The sequence below is a fragment of the Lissotriton vulgaris genome, chromosome 8 (genome assembly GCF_964263255.1).
Source record: "Lissotriton vulgaris chromosome 8, aLisVul1.2, whole genome shotgun sequence".
Taxonomy (NCBI): Eukaryota; Metazoa; Chordata; class Amphibia; order Caudata; family Salamandridae; genus Lissotriton; species Lissotriton vulgaris.
The window spans coordinates 1,428,736,135-1,428,761,285 of record NC_141696.1 but is presented as its reverse complement, the minus strand read 5'-3'; the positions used below and the strand labels follow the sequence as shown (position 1 = coordinate 1,428,761,285).

The window sequence follows — 25,151 nt, the reverse complement described above, 5'->3', positions numbered from 1 at the left end:
TTATGAAGTGGAACAGAACAAAATGTATATCATTGACCAAATGCTAAAAAATTCAAAATCATGAATTAACGGGCAAATCTCTGGCAGTCCAAACCATTGGGCTTGAACTTGAACTTGGACTGAGGCGTCTTTACCATTTGCCTTCTACAGTTGGTAATAAATGGTTAATACTCTTAGAAAATCTATCCAAGATGTGTTAAAAAAATGTGGGACTCCTCCCTTCACAATAAACTTTGCAAATATGAAAACATAACATTTTGCAATTGTCCAATTAATATTCCTAAAAGTTCTTTATTTATGTAAAAACATAACCTAAGAAAAATCAATTATCAGAAGAGCTATTGTTAATTTTAGATATTCTGCTGACTAAAATCAATAATCAGTGATCTTCAAAATATTAAAGTCATGCATTATATAGTGCTGTGTGAGTTTGCGTACAAACTATTCAATATAGAGACTCTGCATCAATCTGAGTCCAGGAAAGCTACCTTTATGATGTTACTCAGGTAGCTGGGAAGGTTTACAACATCATAAATGCACTTGAACTTTATGCTATACGGGTATCAAGACTTCCAACATGTATTATTTGTTTGCTGTGCTCTAAAAACAGGTTGATCATTCTATCTAGTTGTATAAAGTATCCTTTTTAACAATTTATATTTCGGGCCAGATTATGATGTCGGTTGGACGAGCGTCTGACTGACCCAGTAGTGGGATGGAATCTGCCCGACTATTAATCTGCGGTTCCACCTGCAGTTTTAGGATGTGACTGCCGTATGGGTGGCCGGAAACATAGATTTTTCTATTGCAGCTTGTGCAGCAGTTGAAAAAGGGAAGCAGCACAATCTGCAATACAAAGATGGATGTTTTCAAACTTCCATGCACAGTTTAGCAGGCACCATGCTGTGCCTACCACATGGTGCAGGGATACTTAGTGTCCCCATGCCCCATCAATGTCTGAGGGCCAGGGGGAAAAGGGGCTTTGCTAGGGGCCCCCAAGGTCACTTTCCGCCTTCCTTGTTATGGCGGACAGACCATCATAAAAAGGCAGGTGGAAAGTGAAATTATATTCCTGTGGGTGGAGCTGAAGCTGACTCTGCTTCCATTTTGGGATTACAATTCCGCCTGTCACTCATCAGAAGTAGAGCGGAATTCGACCGCCAGTATCATAATAAGGCGGTTAGGTGGAAACTTATGATGTCGCTCGGAAAACCTCTGACGAGCTGTCAGGTGGCTTATCGCCCAACATCATAATGAGGGCTTTTGTTTTGTACTAGCCAACTATCACTGATTGTTATTGAATGTTTAATATATGTTAATCTATTTCTAAACTTGTGCTCATTCACTCTTTTTAGTCATTTGATTTAAATCAATGTTGGGCAGTTTATGCAGCATGTGCTACTTTGTTGCCATCCCTATCATAAATTGGATAAGGGACTATCAATCCTAATTATATCAGCTAATATCCTTAACACAGATTAATTAAATTTGGAGAAGTCCATAGCCACCAGTGAATTGTGCAATAAAAGGTTTTCTAAATTAATCAAATATTTTGGTATTTATGAGAATATATTTTAAAATATTCAAATCAGAATCTGGTGTATCTTTATTGCATACAGTGAACACAAGCAAGGATACAATTGGAAAGTGGTGTTTTACAGTGAGCTGTTGATGCACAGAGATATAATAATTATGATGCCTCGCAGAACTGATATAGACAAACAGCAATTTTGTATACATTCTTTTACAAGAAAAATGTGCTTTGAGAAATTATTTTGGAGAAACATTTTCATTGAAACACTTTGCAATGAATCAATTTGAGAGAACAAACATTTTCCACATGATATAGAGAGAAGATGAGGAAAGTCAATGTAAGAGAGACATTCTTAAAAACAGATATTAAACTGAATTGCTAGAGAAATATTATTCACCCCATATATGTAGTACCTTCTTTGTTGGAATGGAAGCACCAAAGGGTGCCTGCTACTTTTGGATCATAGCAGCAGCATCGCTTCTTGCACTCCTTTGCACTTATTCCCGGATAACCACACTCTCTTCTGTCACTTGTAGCCACCAAACATTCTTTGTGATGGCTTGAATCTTGAAAGACAAAATGGTAAAATGAGCAATAAACCCATTTAGGCGTTTTGTAAGAATAAGCAGTCTGGTTTACTAGTGGTGCAAAAAGGTTAAGGCTATGGATCTCAATTAGGTGTAGCTAGGAAAAGCAATTGCTGCCATTTGCTTGCCCTTTGCTACTCTGTGAAAGTCTGTCTGCATCTGAGAGAAGTGAAGTTAGATAATTCCAGAATCTGGAGTTTACGTTTTACCTGAGATCATGCACTCTGCAATTGTGTGTTTTGATGAGTGTCCCATAGATAGTTATTGTAAGAAACTGGATTATTAGCAGTGAAGGATATGAGTCTTTCACAAGTAAGACGTCTACAAATTTCTCTTTACTGGGAACTAAGTGCCCCATTGTAGCATGTGACTCCCCGAGGATAGTGCAGCAAAGTAGTCCAGGGCTTCTTTGGGAGGCGGTGTGGGCCAGTACCCACAGCTCGTTATTGCCTAACAACACTCAAGAAATCATTGACCAGTCGGTACCTTTTTTTATATACAACAAACAGTATGGGTAAATTTAGAGTGTAACAAGTTTGTGTTATGGGCAACATTGACCCTATACCATACACGTCACAGGTAGCCTAGTTTACATTACCAATTAACCACAAATATATGGCAAATCCTTACTGCATATGGTATTTAATTTGTATTTAACTGTTCAGAAAAAAATAATTCCTCAAGATACTCAACTTCTATTCCAAAACTAACTCTCTACTACGGTCAGCCTGTATCTGTATCAAACCCCTCACAGTCACCGAACCTACATTGAGAAATGAAGTTGATATGAGTGGAAAAGTGGGTACTGTAAACAGTGTTTACTCGATGAAGAGAGTTTACTCTGTGCCACACTCTTTACAGACATTGAAACTCTTATGAGAAATACGCCACAGAGTATTAAAAAGTATCTACTAAATACAGTGCAAAACGTGTTCAAAGAGAGACTATTCACTTAAAACAACCAAGATCTGGGGGTTCTTAAGGTCATATTACCTTCAGCCTTCATACTGTGAAAGCTGTCCATCTTTTGAAGCCAAACAAGCACATATATTTGGGTTAGTACCTGGTGCACACAGACTTCAACGTTATATAGAAATTGGCATGCTACGACGATACAGTGTAATAACTCTAGGCTGCTTATAATATTTAGCAACCACTATGTACATTTTGCCCTGTTGCAAACATTTTCTGCAGCACCCAAAAACATGCTCAGAAAATGCTGGACACAAGTCATCAACTGGCATCTGCGCACAGAGTTACTCCTGAATACAAAGATTTTTAACATGTTTAATACCGCTACACACCTATGATGCATTAGGAGCATGTGTTTTGTAAATACTTACACTCATTAACTGGATGCCGGCTGTATACCCACCACTATGTACTTACCCACCACTATGTAACCTATTAAACAAACAAAACACTCATTTAATGATGTCATCAGTGATGTCATCAATGATGTCATTGAGATGTCATCAGTGTTGTCATAAATAATTTCATAGAATATGTTATGAGTATTGTAATATGTGAGGTCATAAGCAGTGCCCAGAGTGAATTTCTAAGATTTGTTTTACGCTAAAATATATCTTTTTATCACACCTAACTATAATGTTAATTTAACTTTTTTATTTTTCAGACAAGGTTTTTTTGGCGAAGTTGTTTTATTGAGTTTTACAAAGTCAACAAGTAACAGCACGTTAGTTCCAATGTGCCCCCCAAGTATCAACCACATGCTATTGTAGGGTACAGCACCTGTTATGTTAGGGGATCTCCCTTAAAATCACATAATCACTTTGCAGAACTGCTGTTGAAACAAATACATATACATGTAAACAAATCTACCAATAAAAGAAAACATGGGTATATGGAAGAGTTGACATCTAATTACACTATACAATCATTGCTGGGGGAAGCCCATTAACCTAGGATGTGTCATCAAGGGGAGAGGTGGTGGGAGGAACGAACGGGTCAACAGTTTTGGGTTAAAATTCAAAGAGGTGAAGGGCTCTAGAATGCGTAGGGCACACAGTTGGTAAGAGGCACTAAGGTAGGCGACTAACGGACCTCAAGTAAACTAGAATTTTTTTAAATCATCACAGAAAATATATGCTAGTCTCCCCATAGAGAGAGCTTGCCACAAGCATGCATGCCACTGTGTGAGTGAAGGGGCTTCCTTCCTTTTTCAAGCAGCTGCCAGTGCCAATTTAGCTGCTCCCAAGCTAAGCCACATAAAAGTTCTGCTGCGTGTTTGACGTTTGAGTGTAGCATCAAGAAAACCCACGAGTGCGAACTCTAACGTATGGGGAAAGATTATTTTTAGTTTAGTGGGGTATAGGCACCAATCATAGGGTACTTTATAATGGACTTCTATCAAACTGATAGAACAAACACATTTTTGGATATCCCTCCAAAGAGTGTGCCGGTGTGTCTCTGGTATATCTACCCCTAGAATGTGTTCCCAGAAAGTGAAATGTTGTGGTTTTGGGGGAGGGCAGACGAGAGCAGAGAGCACTGTTGCATAGAGGAAGGGGAAAGTAGTCCAACCCACAGTCTTAACTAAGTTATCCCACACCTTCAGAGTCATTCTTGTGGGGGTGCTGAGGTATGTGTTGGGTGGCAGTCATCTTTTGGCTTCCAGAGGACATTCCAAATAACTCGGCTCACTAGTACCCAGTCCATATGCAACCAGTGTTCATACGATTCCCTGAGTGACCACTCTGGGATAACCCGTAATTTAGCTACCATGCAGTAAAAGTGGAAGTCCGGAAGCATCAGGCTGCCAGAGACCTTGGCAAGTCATAGCAATTTGAAAGATAAAAGGCCCTGTGGTTCTGCCAGATAAACTGCATGAGAAGGTGCGCACGGTAGGTAAAAGTTCTCAGTCCAATTAAATGGAGAGGCTGCGTATGAGATATAAAACCCTAAGTAGTATCAGCATTTTAATAGTGTTGATGCACCCTAGCCATGATAAATACATTTGTGCCCATCATTTAAGGTCTGCTTTCAGTTGGGACAGTAGCAGAGGGATGTTTTCTCGATAAAGGTCTGCCAGCTTAGGGGTAATATATTGATGCCAAGATAGGCGATCTTAGTCTTGGCCCAGAGATAGGCCTTCAATGTCTCCGCAATCCAACACTTTCCCTGCTGTCCCCTGACTGGAGTCAAAATAGTAACTGTTATCTCTTCGTAATCCAACACTTTCTCTAATGTTGTAGTTATTGGAGTGGGAATAGTAAGTTTCACACCTCCACAATCTAACGCTTGCTTTTGCACTGACTGAAGTGGGAATAGTTATTTTTACCCCTCTTCAATCCAACACTTTCTCTGCTGTTGTGCTGACAGGAGTGGAAATAGTAACTTTTACCCCTCTGCAATCTAGCACTTTCCTTACTGTTGCACACAACAACAGACCAACTGATACAGACATTCACACAGTTTAGTCACTAACCTATGCATTCAGTAAGACATGTTTAATCACTCACTTAGACAATCAGTCACACACCTACAAAATCCTCCATCCACAAACGTATACACCCACTCATTCTTCAATACACCTTGGCATATATATATATATAAAACATATTTAAACTTTACAGAAACACACATTCACTGGATGATGTAATTAGTGATGTCATCAGTGATGTCATTTGAGATATCATCAGTGATGTCATCAGGGATGTGACTGACCATGCTATGAATGATGTAATATGTGACGTCATCAGAAGTGCATTGCGGGTGCGCAAGTTATATTTAGCTGAACTAGCTATAACGCGGCAATTTATATGTTTTAGTACAAGAGAAATGTCCAACTAACTATAATGTCCCTGAAACCTATGCTTTTGTCAGTGAATGTCTAAGGTTTTTTTAAATGGAAATTTCTAACTATAACGTCCCTAAAACCTATGGTTTGTAAAGTAAAATTCAAAGGTTTTTTAAATGCAAATTTCTAACTATAACATACCAGTCGCCTTTCCAGAGTGGTGGAGAAAGGTAGCCTCTGAAACACCTGTGTGGTATTTACTGGAGGTAACAGGAGTAGTAGTAAGCCCCCGACGCCAACCTTGGGGACCAACTATCCCTTTTATTACCACCAGTAAGTCCCACACAGCAGGATTGCTAACTTCTTATATCAGGCCACGCCACCTCCCTGCACCGCTGTGAAAATGTGCCCCCTAGCACGTTGCAAATTGAGGGACTAAGTCCCCTAGAATCCTGAGGGTCACTGGGGGCCAACTAGCCCACCAGGTACCTCCAGGAAGCAGCACAGAGCTGCGTTGCGGAAAGGTGTTCTGAGACAACGCCCCTTTTTACACCTCTCTACAACGCAGCTCATGGGCGCTTACTGGAGGTACCTGGTGGGCAAATTGGACCCAGGGGACCCTCATGATTCAAGGGGACTTAATCCTCCAACTTACAACTCGCCAGAGGGTCTGTTTGCAGAGTGGTGAAGGGAGCGGTCGGGCCTGTGTCCCATGGAAAACAGCAGTGTCCTGGGGTTAAACACCCGGGGACACTGCAGGAGCTGGCCCTGAGGGGTGGCAGTCCCCAGGGCCATGGAGGGCCCAAGGAGGGGGCCGCGACCATTGCAAATCCCCAGGAGGTGGTGGTCCCCAGGGCTCAGGGGTCCGTAACAGAACCCCGCATTTGGGGGCAAATGCCCCAGGCATGTGGGGGGCTCGAGCCCCCCACACAGGTTATTTTATAAAAAATAGAGCCCCAGGGAGGTGGTGGTCCCCAGGGCAGCGTGGCGTGGACTGCGACCCTCATGCTTTTTTTAACAGCCCTATGGAGGTGGCGGTCCCCGGGGCAGCATGGCGCCCCCGCTAATGAATTTACAGTGCCCCAGGACCTGGCCCACACTGGGGCTTTTTTTAAATGAAGCACAGAAGCCTGCTCTTAGTTTTTTTTAAATAATTTGGGAAGGATTTGCGACCCCATTGTGATTTCAGCTGAAATTATTAAAACATTTATTTTTTTGGCCCTGAGGAACTTTGTGGGACCACCTGAGCCGGCCTAGGGGTTCAGGGTGTTTCTACCCTGCCCCCTTTTCTTTTTTTTAATGTTTTTTCCACGGTTTTCTTGTGACTCAGTTCTCACAAGATGGCTGACAACACTTCCTGGTTCAGAGTGTTGGCAGCCAATTAGAATGAATCTCGTGGTCGGGAGGGTTCGCGAACCCACCGCTGCCCCAGATATCGAAAACTTTCCTTTTCTAATTTCTCAGGAACTACTGAACGGATTCACACCATTTAACAAAAGGGACTCTTGCTGAACCAAGACTTACCTTTTTGCCAAATTTTACGTATTTCCGTTCAGCAGTCCGGGCTGGAGCTTTGTCTAAAGTTTCTATGAAAAATAACATGGGGAAAACAACTTTTGGGACCCCCATTTTTGCTTGGCCCCCGCTTGGCAAATCACCCAGAAACTTTCAAGACAGGAGCTGACTGGAGCTGATAACTTGTTTTGAATAATTCGGGAATATTCATCAAACGGCACCAAAGTTATTAGGAAAACAAACAACGCTTTTCCTATGGAAACTAGGTCCTAACTATAACTACCGACCACCAGTAGGTAATACATACATATATATATATATTTTATGTTATATTATTACTTCATTCAACAAAATTCAGGAATTATAATCTAAATTAAAAAAGCATGATCGTTTTTTAAGGAGATATATGTAAATATATATCGATATGTGCGTGTTTAGTCCTTAAGTGCTCTGACCTGCGGTCGGATTCACTTTCTGACAGCTTTATTATGTTGGAGGTGTCTAAAAGTAAACCGGCAAGTCATTCTGGCTGGCTTTCAACGTGCTTGGAGAGCCCGTCGACCAGTCGGAAGCCAGCAGGTAATTTCAAGGGTGGGTGTTTTTGCCCTTGAGATTACGATCACGGTTTCCGACATGGTTTCCATGCCGGTCTGTCCAACATGGAAGCAATGTCGGAAAGCGTGCTTGGGGGCCCCAGCAGGGCCCCCTTTGGTGCATGGTCTCTGGTTGGAGTCCTGAGCCCTGCACCTTATGGCAGGCACCGTGTGGTGCCATACACTGGGTACAGGGATGAACTTCACCTCCCTTTCCTCAATGGGAGCTTGTGTTATGGCCAGTTTACGGCCGTAACACAAGCTCCCATTAAGGAAAAGGGAGATTGAGACAGACAGTATTTGGCCGCATTGGAATGAGTCGGTCTGGACCACCGACCGGGTGTCGGTTGGTCCCAGGACCGAGTCGGTGTTGGGTGGAAGCAATTCTGCCGACATCACAATAAGCCCCTTATATATATATTAAAAAAAATAATTGTATACGATGATATTAGGGACATCAATTTTTTAAAAAATATTTCAGTACTTACCATTATGAGTATAGAAAACAATATTTTTGACATTGGTCAGAATATTTTGGTATAGAGATATGTTCATGGGCAATATTTGGCAGTGAACCCTAACTTAGGCAGTAGGCAGCCCATAGGGCAGAGCACATTGTAATTAGAAGGTTTGGGATTTACTTTTGACTTTTACATGTCCTGGTAGTGGAAAATCTCTACATTTGTTTTCCTCTACTGTGAGGCCTACCTCTCCCACTGGATAACATGGGGTTGCCTCATTAAATTTATTAAGTGCTCGGACACCTCTAATGTAGTCCCCTTGAATGCTGAGAGTAGTTGGGGGCCAAGAACCCATATTGTTGCAACTAGTATGTTTGCCACAGCTGGTCAGCTAAGTCCTCGTCAGAGGCCCTGCCCGATTTCTCAACAACTCTGCAAATGGTCCTCCAGGCCAATATTGGTTGGGGGATGAAGTCTCCTTGGCTGCTGAAGTAAGGCCCCCACAGCAGTACTGCTGAGAACTCATTGGAGACCGCGCCCCCTTTCTAAACCATGCTGCAAAAGCGCCTCCTAGCGCACAACTCGTTGGGGGCTGAAGTCTAAGGATGAGTGTGTTGGTAAACTCCGATTCGCATGTGGCTGGCGGAGTTTTTACCTATGTCTGTGTCAAGCAGAGCATGAAGTGGCAAAATGCTGCAAACTCTGCTGATGAGGAAGAGTTTACCATCAATCCCCTAATATTGAACCTGCACCTGTACCCAGGCTGCCCTAAACCCCCAAGTGGTGCACCTCCAGTCCTGAACCCTTGGTTGTGGGGATGAAGGTGCCCTGACAGCCAAAATCCAAATTGGGGACATAGAATTTTTTTATTTTACAAACTGCTCTCAAAACTGAGGGGAGGGTAATACCTACCTTCTCGTCAACTTCCCCCGCCTCAAGGTGCTTCGCCAGTTAGCCTAACTTCGCAATAGCTCCCGCTACTATCTTCTCTGAAGCAGCAAATCCTGTTTAGTGGTGAAGGAATATCCAGCCTCTTGGAAATCTGATCAGCCTCAGCCTCCAGAGTCTGCCTGATGAAGATTGTTGACTTCCAAAAAGTACACATAAAATAATATTCACTAAAAGTTCATCCAGCAGCTTCCTCACATTTACACTCCCTCCTTGGGTACACCTATATCCTTGCCCCGCTGAACTTTACAGTTTCTTCAAAATTTCTTCTAAGTACGAAGGTAAGCACTGACTGGGTCCAATCCATTTCTTGTATCTTACCGATTCTCCATCATGGCAGGTCATTTTTTTCAACTTTGACCAGGTCTCATGCAGCTAGATGTATTTGGTTGGAGCTTTGATCTTGCAGGCACTATTTGTTATGAAAAACTTTAGAAATTCATAAATCTGGTTTTATTGATTGGATATTTGCTGTTTAGGTGTCAAATAATTTATCAACCTTGACTCTATCTGTCTAAGTTGGTGTTCGCATGTTTCTTGTGTTTTCACTTTATTACTGTTTGCTACATATATCATTTCCGCATTGCCTCTAAGTTAAGCCTGACTGCTTTTTGTGCCAATCTAGTAGAGGGTTTGGCAGAGGTTAATTTAGTGACTTTTGGTGTTCACCCTGACTGTGTTTTTTGTTGTGCTTGAGGAGATTGCCTCCATGCAACCAACAACCCCATTTTTCTTACACCAACATTGTGAATGTTCTTTACATACAGAATCTGAGCAGTGCTTAATTGGAACTGGTGGCTGCCGGTGTGGGCCACATGAAGTCATGTTTGTGACCACTTCTTATTTTTCTGCATCAGACATTTACCAAGAGCAAGAGAGGGATAGCACACGTAGGAGAAAGACAGAGGAAGAGAATGACGGTAAACCAGTCACATAGGGAGAAAGCAGGAACCTGCAAGGGTGAGATAAAGGGGCAGGGAGTGTCTGGTAGTGCATCAAAGAGGCCTGTGCTGGATTCAAGCGTATGCCTCCATGGTATTTGGATGCAACAACCACTGGCTGCTGAGGTGTGGGAACCTCCACTCTTTCTTTTACAACTTAAGCACTGATTCCTAGGAAAGGCATGACAATGAAACAATGCTTGTAATGTTAGTGATGACATTTTAAAACACAGGGTGAAAATAAGGTAATTGTTGATAAGGACTCCTGTGCTATATCAAGTAGTGCCTTATTCGCATCTTACCCTTCCGCATCCTTAGAGGAGGATGAGAGCTATGTAGATCCTGTAGTGTCTTGTGAGTTAGCAATTACCCTTTTGGCTCTTAATGGACTCTGTAGAGCTCTGATGTAATGGTTAGAACAGAATGCAATGAAGGCTGATTTAGAGTGTTGAGTTTGCAGTTATTCATAGAAGAATGAAGACATGTGATACTAAACTAAGTAGTGTTGTCATCATTGGTGGGTATGCAGGTTGGGGAAGACACAACAAATGGCGACGAGATAAGGAATAAGTAACTTGAAGATTGACAGTACTCTTCCAGAGAGTTTGCTTTGGTCCAAGCAAACTGCTGGTGCATGCCATGTGTGCCATCATCAAAGTATGGAATCAATGCTTGATACATGTGTAATAAAGCCCCGCTCCAGGTGCTGTGAACCAGTTGGGGATAATAAAAGCTTTGCTGAGAATCTACTCATCATTGGCTGAAAACCTGATGGTCAAGACATAAGTAAAGGTACAGCACTGCCACACCAGACAAAGTCGTACGTTACATGGAGTGTTACTATCAAAGGCTGATATGTACAGAAAAGAAGCGCTAAAGACTGCTAAAGTGAAATACGAATAACATACATAAAGTGCCAGCTGACAAAACAATTGACAAGGAAGCAGCTACCAAAGCTTTGATAAATGGAGTTCCACAACCTCAGCATTGGGCGTGGAGACCCAAGAAGAAGGACAAGGCTTGTGCTTATTGAGCTGTCCAATATCTGAGGTGGCACACAACCAAAGTGGCCAATTAGTGGCTCAGAACAAATTCAGAGGTCTCTAGAAAGTGAAGGGCTCCGATGGAGACCAAGGAGTAGGTCACCGTACCACAGACTATCCAGTATGATCCAGAGGCCTATCCATTGTAGGGTCTCAGAAATGTTGCAGAAGACGCAGGATCTAGTGGTCATCTGACAATCTCTGAAAGAGCTTCACCCTCATTGTCAGCCACTCCCATAAATGGGTACAATGCTGCCACTTGCCTGAAACCACCACCACCCTTCGATACAGCCAAAAACCAAAATACTGGCAATAGGTGGATTGTGTGGATAGAGATATTTGATAATATCTTGTTGCACTTGAAGAGACTGATAACAAAAAGATTGTTAAATACTGCAAGAATATTGCTGCTGAAAAGAAGTCAAAAAGTGTAAAAGAAATAATGAGGAAGAGGAAGCAAACTCATGAAGAAATCAGATACAGTCAGATTAAAGACATTTTTAATCTCAAATTCTATCCAATGCCCAAAGTAGATTACTAAAGATACATTTTCAGTCAAAAACAACGGAAAGTTGGTGATACCATTGATGAATTTGCAGAGAGACTCAACACATTCATCAAACACTGTAATTTCAATTAATTCAAAGGTGGCAAAGCAATATGTCTTAGAGTTATCAATGGATGCAAACGACAAATGCTGAGAGAAACTCTTTGTCTGGAGCAAGTTTTAATAGCTGCCAGAGCTGCAGAAGGCTCAGATAGACAGGCTGATGACATGGAGGCTGGAGGTGCCCAGATTGAATCAGTCATGAGTTTGTAAAGTAAGCCAAAGACTGAAGGACACAAGGTGATGTCTACAAGTAAAAGGAAGTTTTTTTAGGTGTGACTTTCATTTCCACACAAAGGCATATGCCTCACCATTGGACAGTTGTGTAAATGTTGTGGAAAGCAGAACCACTGTGTGACTGTTTAACAAGAAAAGGATAAAGTAAGTGCATCACAGCGCAAGGACAAAATTCCCAACGGCATGTTTCAGAAGCAACGTTTGAATCACACCCACAAGCGGTGACATCAGTTGAGGCAAATCTATAAACTAAAAGCAGTTGATTGTCATCTGAATCATCGTCAAGCAGTTTTTCTATATCAGTATCAATGGAAAGTGAAGAAGATGGTTGTGCCACATCGATGTTTACCTCAGAAAAATGTGCTCCTGTTGGACTGGCCGAATTCTCTCCGTTACTGAAACTTATGTAGTCGAAAACCAAGGTGTATACAAGGTTCTTTGTGGTGATGATGAAAACACAAGAAAACAAAGGTGCAGGCACAACCATGTGATTCAAGGTACAGTGTCAAGTGCCTGTCTACTCATCTTCAGCACAGCTGCTGATGTGAGAAATTTTCCATTTTCCATTAAATACAACCTGAATGCTCATCATGAAATAGTCAATTCCCTCCATTGTTTTGTGGTTTAGGAAAGCTTAGGAATATGAATTAAAGCTGCATATTAATGAGGATGACCGCACTGTTGCTCAAAGACATAGATGAATTGCATTTCATTTAGAAGATGCTGTTGAAAAAGAACTTGAATCATTGCCTAAGCATTATCATTGAGCGATCAACTGGCCTCACGCCATGGGTTTCTCCCATAGCGGTAATACCAAAAAAGTACAGTGAAAGAGCTGTAGATGCGTCAGGCAAACAAGGCAATTGAGCAAGAACGACATCCAGGTCCACATATTGCTTACATGTAACACAATTAAATGGTGCAAAAGTCTTCTCTCACCTTGATTTGGATAAAGGCTGTCATCAGTTGGAAGTCGAAGAAAATTGCAAGTACATTGCACCATGGTGCAAGGGTGCCTGCATCACGGGGATGATTGTTTTTGTGCAGAAAGGGACATCTTCCTGCACAAAAATAATCACAAGATGCAGCACGGATAGAAAGAGGGGAAAAAAGAGAGGAGAAATAAAAAAAAATGTCTCGTTTTTGTGACTCCCTACGCCTCACCTGCAGAGGCATAGGATTCTGACACATTTCCAGGTTTACGATTCCTCGTAAATCTGTAAATGCAGCAGAAGCCATGGGTGTTGCATGAGAACATCCACAGCAGCACCTATGGCATGCCCTTTCACGCTAAGTGCTTTGTGTAAAGGGGCTATATTTCAAGGACACGAAAAGTCATGCAGGGTGGCTATATATGTCCTTGTAAATAAATAAACTGCCCATAGGTGCTTCAGCCAATAAACGCTGAATGAAGCCACCAAAGATAGTCGAGATCCATCCTCCTTGTAGAGTCAGTGTTCACACCAAGGCTCTTTACATGTAGGTCAAGATCATTTCGCCAACAGATGGAAAGAGAGGCCTGTGGATGATTAGGCCCAGGAGTTGCCTGGTCTTGATTTTCAACCAGTTATTATCCACCCACAGTTTGATATTCAGCAGAAAGAAAGGAAAGTTTGACAACATTTCTGTATCTCAAAAATCGATTGGGTGTCAACGTGCATGGGAGTGTATAAAGTACATTCAAATGACTGCAGGTGTTCAAACAAAGCCTGGTATGAACATTAGATTCGAGAGGAGATATAAGAGACCTTTGAGGGACATCCGTGGAACTAGTCTGGGAGATCTGAACAAATATAACATAATGGTGTGATTCCCGGGTCTAAAAGAAGATAGCTACAAGTCAAAGCAATGTTAAGTATCCTGCAGTTTTCAAGGCAGGATAGAAGAAGATCATGACACATTGGGCCTTATTTATGAAGGCCATGCGTCAGTTTTGCGCCGCCGGTGCGTCCTTTTTGTGACGCACCAGCGGTGTAAAAAATGGGCCTCTTTGCGCCATATTTAAAAAGTGACGCATCTAGGCAGATGCGTCACTTTTTAAACCCCTGCGCCACATTATACCTGCATCAGGTATAATGTATGCAGAGGGGGCGTTCCCCCTCAAAAAGCCTCGTAATAGTGACGCAGTGAAATCTATGAGATTTCACTGCGTCACTTTTAGGTCGCTGTTGCGTCAAAATCTTGCACCTGCCTCACAGCAGGCGTAAAACTGGCGCAAGCCCTTTCACATGGGGCTTTCCCCATGTGAAAGGACGCATTGCTGGAGTTGCGTCACTTTTGTGAAACACTCCAGCAATGCGTCACTTTTGCGCTTACAGATACGTCAGAAATACTGACGTATCTGTAACTCCTTGCGACATGATGCATCATACATTAAATATGACGCATCAGGAATGTCGCAAGGAGTGCGCAGTGAAAAGTGACGCATCGCTGTTTTCACGCAGCGATGCGTCACTTTTCATAAATGAGGCCCATAGTATCAAAGTCTGATGACAAATTGAGTGTAATATTTTGTCAGCAGCCCTAGACAGGTCATCTTGTACCGCTACCAGAGTAGACTCTGGAGACACAAAACACAACTTGACAATTGCAAAAGTATTTTTCTATTTCAAATATGATGTAGGTTGGGATGCAGCTAAGTTCTCCAAATGTCTTGCTGCTACAGGAAGCAAAATGAAGGAATGATAGTTGGAAAGATCACATTGTAGCTGATTGGCTTTTTTAAAAAGAGGTCTAACAATCCTGTTTTCAAGGCACAAGGAAAAATCTCCAGTGGTGAATGAAAGTGTAACTATATCCACATTGATTGGATTGGAAATAGAGACATTTTCTTTGGAGAAAATAGATGGGAAAATATCCAGTGGAGAGCCTAATCTACATTGTATTATGTCCAAGCGTCACCCCTAATGAGATAGATGGCCAATGAAAAAGAGGCTGGTTTCTGGCAATCTTGGATGCGGTTGCCAAGGTAGCTGTTTGACTTGCATGCATAACCATTGCTGGATCTTGACTGGATAGGGTGAACAATATTCAGAATATTATTCCTAATTAACTGAACCTTCTCAGTGAGAAAGACGTCTACTTGGTTCCAGAATGTTTGAGAGCAGAGTCCAGGCGATAGCGTGCTGTCAACCGAAGAAATCTTTTACAAGCTTAAAAATTTCCCATGGGCGTTCAGAATTTGCCCTCCATAAAAGCATATGGGGGCTTCCACAATGGCCTTTTTATAAGCACTCAGGGGCAGATTTACAAGAAAGTGACTCAGTGCGGAACGCACGCCATTTAGCTGTGCCACACTGAGTCACTTTCAAAGCGGAGGAATGTAACATATTTACAACAATATGTGTCATCTCTGTGTATCCCCCTGCGCTGGCGCACAAACTGCTGCCATGCCCTGGCACAGGAGCCCTTGCACCATGGTGCAAGGATGCCTGCGTCATGGGGAGACTGTTTTTGTTCAGGAAGGGTTTCCTTCCTGCACAAAACAATCTGAAATGCCCTTTTCCAACCTCTATGTGTGCTGCATTAGCACACATGGAAGTTAAAAAACGGCATTGTTTCAATGATGGTTTATGTGCATCAAGGGAACCCTTCCTGAACGAAAACAATGATTAGAGGGGATGTCCTCTTTCTATGTGTGCTGCAGAATGCAGCACGAATAGAAAGAGGAAAAGAAAACGAGGAGAAGTGAAACATTTCTCATTGTTGCACCTGCCTACGCCTCCCCTGGGGAGGCATAGCATTCGCACGCATATCCAGGTTTACGATTCCTTTCCAGCACAAAGAAAACGTTGTGCTGGAAAGTGTCAACGTTTTGCTCTGCGATGCTTTGCATCACAGTCAAGCAACACAAACTGTTAGTGTATCTGGACCTTATACTCCTTTGGGGTGACTAGAGCTTGGGGCAAACTTCAAATGAGTGTACAAAGGAATTAACTTGGAAATTAGAATCTTAAAATGTAATAAATCAAAACTCAGTTAAGGGTTGAGCCTCCTAATTCATTCGCGACAACCAGATAGCAACTGTATATGCGAATCTGTGAATTGATTAAGTAAGAAAACATCTTTTCCCAACATTTATATAAATGATGTAGAGGTTGGGCACCCAGACCCTGAAAAGAGGCTAAAGGATCATTATGTATCGACAGGTGCCTTGGAATGAGAGCATCTGCAGATGAAGGGTGCTGCGCATTCCACAGAACTGGTATTGTAAATAAGAGTAAACATTTTGGTTATGACACAAAACCAGTGCAAATAAGATTCATTATTACAATAAATTCATAAGTATGCTTCCTTTACAAAACAGCGCTTTAACCCATGATGAACCCAAGACAGATGAATAACTTATCTTATAGTGCTTAGACTTCCATGCATACTACCTACATTTTTCTGCTGCAAACGAAAATGGTATTCCAGGTTGGGTGGTATTTGTCAATGCTCTTACTGTATATGTGCTATAAAGCATATGTGCAAACTTCCAACCCAAAGCTATCTGCCCAAGGCTGGGAAAACCTGGAAGAACTCGTCCTAGGCGAGTAGCACAAAATTGCGATTTGCACCCCTGGGATGATAAAACCAGGGGGTCTCTCAAAGGGGCGTGGCCCATGTAACTAAGCGCCTAGCTTATAAAGACATACACTAAAAATCTGGGCTTAGCATAGTGTGCTGCTTGACTGGCATTTCGCCAGATACATGATACAACATATGACATGACACCTCAAACAAGCCAGGACTATTGGCTTTGTCAATGGTTGCTAGTTGCATATGATAAATAAGCAACAACTATGGCTTCGTTGTATATAATATTGAAAATGCTTCAGTTTTAAAATGTGGAGACGAGTCAGTTTTTAAATTACATCAAAGTCAGTGAAGGATGGTACTGCTGCAGGGGTACGATTTTTTTCACCTTGAGTGCGCGTGAAAAAATTTTGGGACCCGTCTCAACGCCTGCTCTTTAGAGCTACCAGTGCTGAGCCCCGGCAGGACCCGTCCCACTTTAAGCCCTTTCCTGGTGATCAGTTTAGCCCTATACTGTTGTACTGAGAAGCATCACGCGCAGGAGACACTTACATTGCTCGTCATGCCCTTCTGCCACGTTGCTGAACCCAGTGACCAGGACCGCTGCCAGCAGCAAGGATATCGCGTGCACCATGGTGGCTCCGGGTCCCTGGAAGGCCTCGGATCAATAGCCGAAGGGAGGCCTCGGATCAATAGTTGTACCGGGGCCATCATTTTATCCGTTCCGCCCTATTTGTTTAAGGGGACTCGGGAATATTTACCAAGGGCTGGCATTACAGGGCCTGTACTGAACCCATAGTTATGGCATGGCTAAGAACACTCCCTGTGGAAGACCTGGCCCAGAGATTCATCAGCCAGTAGCCAAGAAATGAACACCTGGGAAGATAAGTTAATCTTTAAGAACATTTTGATGCTTTAAAAGGGAGGTGTCGCTGTCTCATATCTTTTATGTTGACCTAATAATCGTATAACAGCAGAGCAAAGTATATAATAATGTCAGTGCAAACTGAAGTCCTCCCTGAAATACAGATGTAATAAGGTGCATTCTCACTGCCAGGAGTTACTTATCACCTCAAAGGGCAATATACCACAGCAGCATGACTGTGTCAGGGGATTGGAAGGGCAGGGCATACTTTACGGAGTTTCACGGGGTGTTGTGCAACTATAACGTATTCATTTGAACTCTCTAGTCATTGCTCCTACACATTATCTTTTTCGCTTCAAGCACATACTACAAAATATTTTCTAAGCACAGCCTCAGGTGTAGGGCAGTGAGGCTTTGCTTGTACGAAGACAGAAGAACATAAATAAACACTGACATTGAAAATGAAAAATAGAAAAAAGAAGCAAAATAAAAATATTACTTTTAAAAATTATCAAAAATGTTCAAAGAAGGGTGTAGAGAGGGAAGATCGTAAAAATGCACACATGTCATGAAAGAAAATGTAATTTCCATGGGTGCACTTTTTCATACATAACATTTTATTAATTTATATTCATGCCTAGAATCAACATTTGTGAAGTAAATCAAACAGCATTGGCCGGAAATAAATAATTTCAACCAATCCTTCATGACCTGTGCGTATTTATTTTTGCAATCATACATATGGCACTTTCTGCACCAAATATCCAGGGGGCATATTACCAACAAGTAGCGATATTTATTGCTAAATAGGCTTAGTGGCAATTTTTTTATCGCTGCCTATCTCTAGATATGTTCGCGGAGAAAACATGCTATTAGCAACGTTTTTCTCCATTATGCTAAAATATCCAGCGATAGCGGCGAAATGTGTGAATATCGCTGAGAATACTGCGATATTCACGCATTAGCGACGAAATGCTCTTAGTTAGCCATGTTATCCACCTCCCATTGGATAACATGGCTAAGAACTGGTCTGAGAAGGCGTTAGTTTTTGGCGATAGCGGGAATATTTCCATCGCTACGCCAGCCTTGCTAATAGGCGATAGCGACGTTAGCGACTGCTTTCAGTCGCTAACAGGTTGGGTACGCCCACTTTGCAAGTCATTAGCGATAAATATCGGTGACATGCAAAGCGGGCCTCAAACCGCTCGCTATCGCCTAAAAGCTGTCGCTAACATCAGTTAGCGACAGCTTGCTAATAGAGCGATAGAATTATCACCTCTTAGCGGCCGAAAACAGCTGCTAAACCGGCAATAATTGCCTATCGCCCCCCTTGGTAATATGCCCCCAGGTTCATTTACACGGGATGTAGCCTGAAGATCCTGCCAGTGGAAGAGTTCTCACCAGAGCATGGGTCTTCAAGATTAGGCAGTAGGGTGTTAGGAATGGGGTCTCGAGTTGGCAGATGTGTGCACCCTGTCCAAGTAGGGACCACCACTCTAGTCAGGGTAAGTAAGAGACACACCCTAAATTAACCCGTGTTCACCCTCTTGTAGCTTGGCACCGAGCAGTCAGGCTTAACTTAAGAGGCAATGTAAAAAGTATGTGTGCAACACTTAAATTACAGTAACGAAGTAAATAACACCACAAAAGACTTCACACCAGTTTAGACAAGTAGAGAATATTTATCTGATTAAAACAAGACCAAAATGACAAAAATCCACTCAGTAGAAGTCGAGATATCAATTTTTAAAGATTAAATCCAAACACAGTGCTTAGAAGTCAATAGCGCAAAAAGGTTACTTCAGGTTGCGATAAACCGGGGTAGATTCAAAGTTCAGGTTGAATGCGATGAAGGGCTAGCCGGCTACAGAATCTATGCAGAGCAAGCAAAAAAAGTATCTTTGTATGGAGGAAGCGTTGTCATTGAAGACTCAATGCGTTGGTTCCCATTCACACAGTCGGGTCAATTTGATGGAGAGGAGCCTTGTAGTCCGTGTCGAAGGATCGTCGCTGCGTCGATGTCGACCCTTGCAGCGGCATCTCTGAATCAGCACTCTGTTGTCATCGATCATCGCAGTCAGGTAGATGCGTGATCGTCAAGCCTCGTAGGGCTGTCTTCTGATCAGCACTGCGCCGGAGTCAGCATCGGAGGGCACTGCATCATTTCCCATTGGTGCAGTAGCGACAATGCATCAATATTTGCAGAAACAGCTGTAGAGCCCAATTCTGTGGCCCAGGACTGGAGGGGGCACCTCAGGCATGTGTAGGACTCACAAATGGCAGAGTCTAGCAGCACAAGCAGAGTTGCAAGAAGTATTTCGTAGGACTGTGACTTCAGGAAATAGGAGATAAACCAGTAAGCCCTTGGAGAATCCTGTGTTTAAGGATGTAGAAAGCAGGGTCAGCCCCTCTCCTTCCTGGGCCAGAGGCAGCAGGCCAACACAGCAGAGCAGGTAGCAAAGTGGCAGTCCCTCCTTCAGCACAGCTCCCAGCAGGCAGCAGGCCAACCAGCAAAGCAGTTAGCAAAGTGGCAGTACTTCATGGAGCACAGCAGCTCCTGTTCCAGGCAGAATGTTGTTGGCTCCAGAAAAGTTCTGATTCGGTGGTTTCAAAAATTAAACACATGGAGATGATGGACTGGGTTCTGAAACTTTTCAGACACTCACCCCCATTCACAGATTTGGATTGAATCCATCATCATTGTTTAGCTCACTACCCCACCCCAGTTCAAATTCAGACATATCAAAATCAGCCTTGACCCTGTTCCTTATGGGAATAGTCCAGCCCGAACTGCCAAGCCAGGTCTTTCCTGGATCGTAAACAAGAATCTTGGGACCTTAAATACAAATGTACCTTTGAAGACATCAAAGAGGCTTCTGAAGATTTCAAGGTCCCTGCCTTTCCTGCCCTCGCTCAAGACTCACTAAAGGGGAGTATGTAGCTCTTTGTGTGGGACAAGGACAGCCATATTCAGGGGCAAGTGTTAGCTCCTCCCTCCAATTCTACATCAGGAACGCCCATCAGCTTGGTGATGGGCAATCAGGATGCAAATGTCACACCACGTCTCCCTTTGTGTAAGTGTCTAGAGTGAATGCACACAGCCCAGCTGTCACTCAACCCAGACGTGTATTCCGAGACAGGCAGCCACACAAAATACTTTAAGTGAGAAAATGTCAACTTTCTAAACGTACTGGATTAGGTGGTTGGGCCTATTTACTGAGCTAAGGGGCCACTTGTAAATCAAACAACAACGAATACCCTTGCCGACAAATATTTTGTCCACACAATTTCTAGAAATTATCAAGTCTTTTAATGTTCTTGAGTTTATTGTTATTTTTATAAATCCTGATTTATTTTGAACAAGAAACCTATACAATTGTACAACACAAAATAATTATTGTGAGAATGCTGCTATCCTAAAAGAAAAATTGAGGGGAAAAGAGAATCCCTAAAACTCTCAAGACATTCACTTTAGCGGCATGGTATAAACAGAAAAAAGTGCCTCTTAGAAAAGAAGGAGAAACCAACGATGGATGGGCTAGTCTGTGTATCAACATATTGTCCCAAACTTGAAGAAAATAATTATGAAAAATTGGCACCTCACAGCAAACTTAGAATGGGATTTTGCATGTAGACTGTTTGCACTTAAGAAAAATACAAGCTATGGGTAGACACCTTGGAGCAGATGTGAGACTGTTTTTTGCAGTCGCTAAAAGGAATTCCGCCAGTTTGTGACCGCAAAATTAGTCAGCCCCATGTACAAACCATATTTTGCGAGTTGCTAACCTATTAGCGACTCCCAAAATATGGTTTGAGACTCACTATTAGGAAGGGGTGTGCCAAGGGCGTCTCATCCTAATAGCAAGTCTGACAGCAAAATATGATTGTTTTGCGACTGCATTTGCGGTTGCAAAGTACTCACAGTTTACCACCCTTTTTAAAAGGGTGGTAAACCACTCGCAAACTGGAAGGGGTCCCATGAGACCCCTTCCCCTTTGTGAATGCGTGCAAACATATTTTGTAAGAGCAGGCAGTGGTCTCAGGGACCAACGCCTGCCCTTGAAAACTTTAAGTGAAAAGTAACATTTTTCTGTTTTAAATGCAGCCCGTTTTCCTTTAAGGAAAGCGGGCTGCATTTTAAAAAAAAATGCTTTATTGAGAAAGCAATCACAGACATTGTGGTCTGCTGACCACAGCAGGCCGCCATTCCAGTGCGTGCTAGCCATTCATAAAAACTTTAGGATTTCTAAGGTCTGCACATCTTCATTAAGATCAAATGTCGTACTAGTGAAACAACACGTTTTCAAACTGTATTTTAGAAACAGTTTAGTAATAAACAAAATGTGTCTTGTTTTAATTTTGAAACAAAGAGTTGTTAATGCTGTTCGTTCTTTCCCATAAATGTACTCTACCAGGCGATATCGTGTAGCAGAAGCATCAATGAAAGATGCTTTACACAAATCTTCTATGATTAGAAAGCAATAAAAGAAAGGTCAGAAAACATGAGGCCAGGACTAATTAGACCTTAATATTGGGAAAAGAATATACAGCCCAAAGCTGAATACGCTTTAATTATACTTACATTAAAGTACACCCTGCAGTTATTAGCTGGAAAGCCATTTAAGTTCTGTGGGGGAATAACAATGCCAAATAGCCCACGAGATGGGCTGCAAACACAGACTTTAGATGAAACAAGGCGCAGACTTGAGAAGTGTCTAAAATGAAAGTCAATTACATTTGCTACTGATAGTGGGTAGTACTTAAGTGCAATGATCAAATTGATCTGACTGTACTTGGTGCAAGTTGGTGGTTGGTTATCGTTTGACGAATCAACGAGAGTTTTTAGTTTTATTGTTGTTTTGTATTACCAAGAATCCCTTTCTTAACCCCTTTACCGCATCGCTGCTGCAGTGATTTTTGCGCTGTGCGGCTGTTTTCGATTAACAGCGATACATGACGAGCTCAGCTCGTCATCCGCACACGTCACCCATGGCTGATGACGAGCTGAGCTCGTCATCAGCATCGAAGGGGTTAATTGCTGCTGTCGGCCAATGGCCGACGGCAACACCACCTGCCCAGTGCTGCCGTCGGCCATTGGCCGATGGCGCCCCACCCGTGCACGGAAACGCCCGCACCGCGGCGGAATTACCGCGGCGGTTAACGGGTTAAGAAAATTGAGGAATACATGCAATGTGAGCTAAGCTACTGATTATGTTTTTGACTGAAATGTGATTTTTTCATTTTAAAATACAAAGTTAAATATTTCCCTTAGACTCACTCTTGGTTCAATATGGCGGGATCCATAGCAGATTTTATGACATCCAGACAAGATACATTTGCATAAAATTAACCTTGCTAGGGTAATTAGCATAGTTGGTTGATATACAAAATATTGGATTCACCCCTCCAGAAGTGGGATAAATACCAATGTATTAGATTTTACAGGGTAGGCTTGGACGAAAAATAGTCCCAGCACCAAAATAACATTGGCCCATATCAGTGAATCAGATAACAAAAAAAAGTGTCCCCCATTTGCAATTAGGGCACTTTCAAATTCACAAAGACAATTAAGTGCTTTGCAAGGTATTGGAGACTGCTTGTATATGATCTTGCTGCAGGCAATGTTTGTGGTAACAGGAAAATCAAACTAAAAATGGGTCACCAGGCCATAAAAAAGCTCAAGAAACCTTCAAAAACCCAGTCCACCAACAAGCCCACACACTGACCTATCAGATTAGCCCCTCTGACACTGCCTGATGGCCCTATAGGCCACGACAAACCTTTTCTTAAAGCATCACTGAATTTGAATTGCAGGAATTCAAAACGTTTACAGGGTTCATTAGACCCAAGCACATGAGTTAAAAATGTGTACAAAAACACATTGTGCTAATATTAAGACCAGCACCAGTCCAGCAGTTTGGGATGGACTAGAACCATGGGGAACAGGATCATTTCTCATTTGTGTAAAGTAAATGTTTGTTGCAGCTGATGTCTTAATTGCAATAGGCATGCCCTGGCATAGGTCAGTGCTCAGTGTGCCAAAGGACTCAAGCTGCACCCCACTGATAAGGCCCAAATAAGGGGAACCGGTCTGGGGTTGCTTTTTTCTCTTCTAAAGGAGGGGCTTACCCAGCTGTTTGGATTAGACTGTTTCCATGATGATAGGGTCATCTCTTTAATAATGTAATAACTGCACTTTCATAATTGCTTTATTAACCTTCCTGCTTTCTCAAATTTGCTTGAAAATGCACCATTTTTTCACTATATTTTCAAAATTTGTTTGGGTGTTTGTGCTCGCTCGCTACGCTCGCTCGCTACGGTGAAGTATGACAATCATGTTACGCCCACCACTTGCAAATGTCACCGTCCGCCACTGGCAGCACGAATAGAAAGAGGAAAAGAAAACGAGGAGAAGTGAAAATATTTCTCCTCGTTGCACCTGCCTATGCCATCCCCGGGGGAGGCATAGGAGGCATAGCATTCGCACGCATATCCAGGTTTACGATTCCTTTCCAGAACAAAGAGAACTTTGTGCTGGAAAGTGTCAACGTTTTGCTCTGCGCTGCTTTGCATCACAGTCAAGCAACACAAACTGTTAGTGTATCTGGACCTTATACTCCTTTGGGGTGACTAGAGCTTGGGTGCAAACTTCAAATGAGTGTACAAAGGAATTAACTTGGAAATTAGAATCTTAAAATGTAATAAATCAAAACTCAGTTAAGGGTTGAGCCTCCTAATTCATTCGCGACAACCAGATAGCAACTGTATATGGGAATCTGTGAACTGATTAAGTAAGAAAACATCTTTACCCAACATTTATAAAAATGGTGTAGAGGTTGGGCACCCAGACCCTGAAAGGAGGCTAAAGGATCATTATGTATGGGCTGGCACCTTGGAATGAGAGCATCTGCAGATGAAGGGTGCTGCGCATTCCACAGAACTGGTATTGTAAATAAGAGTAAACATTTTGGTTATGACACAAAACCAGTGCAAATAAGATTCATTATTACAATAAATTCATAAGTATGCTTCCTTTACAAAACAGCGCTTTAACCCATGATGAACCCAAGACAGATGAATAACTTCTCTTATAGAGCTTAGACTTCGATGCATACTACCGACATTTTTCTGCTGCAACAGAAAATGGTATTCCAGGTTGGGTGGTATTTGCCAATGCTCTTACTGTATATGTGCTATAAAGCATATGTGCAAACTTCCAACCCAAAGCTATCTGCCCAAGGCTGGGAAAACCTGGAAGAACTCGTCCTGGCGAGTAGCACAAAATTGCGATTAGCGCACCCTGGCACTGGCACCCAGGGCTTTAAGTGGGATGAAAAAACCAGGGGGTCTCTCAAAGGGGTGTGGCCCATGTAACTAAGCTTTTAGCTTATAAAGACATTCGCTAAAAATCTGGGCTTAGCATAGTCTGCTGCTTGCCTGCCATCCAGATATATGATACAACATATGACATGACACCTCCAACAAGCCAGGACTATTGGCTTTGTCAATGGTTGCTAGTTGCATATGATAAATAAGCACCAA

General features: G+C 42.5%; 1 protein-coding gene across 4 annotated transcripts in view; it reads right to left on the bottom strand.

Moving 5' to 3' along the window:
- LOC147698871 (uncharacterized) overlaps positions 1-25,151 on the bottom strand; it is a 100,957-nt gene that overhangs the window by 75,194 nt on the left and 612 nt on the right. For 2 of the 4 annotated variants that reach the window (XM_086935483.1, XM_086935485.1), the window contains exon 2: positions 1,948-2,100. In XM_086935483.1, the coding sequence (XP_086791609.1) occupies positions 1,948-2,100 (153 nt within the window). Of the gene's footprint in view, positions 1-1,947; positions 2,101-17,296; positions 17,576-25,151 lie in introns of those variants that run through there. The other 2 variants (XM_086935484.1, XM_086935486.1) reach the window with 2 other exon arrangements.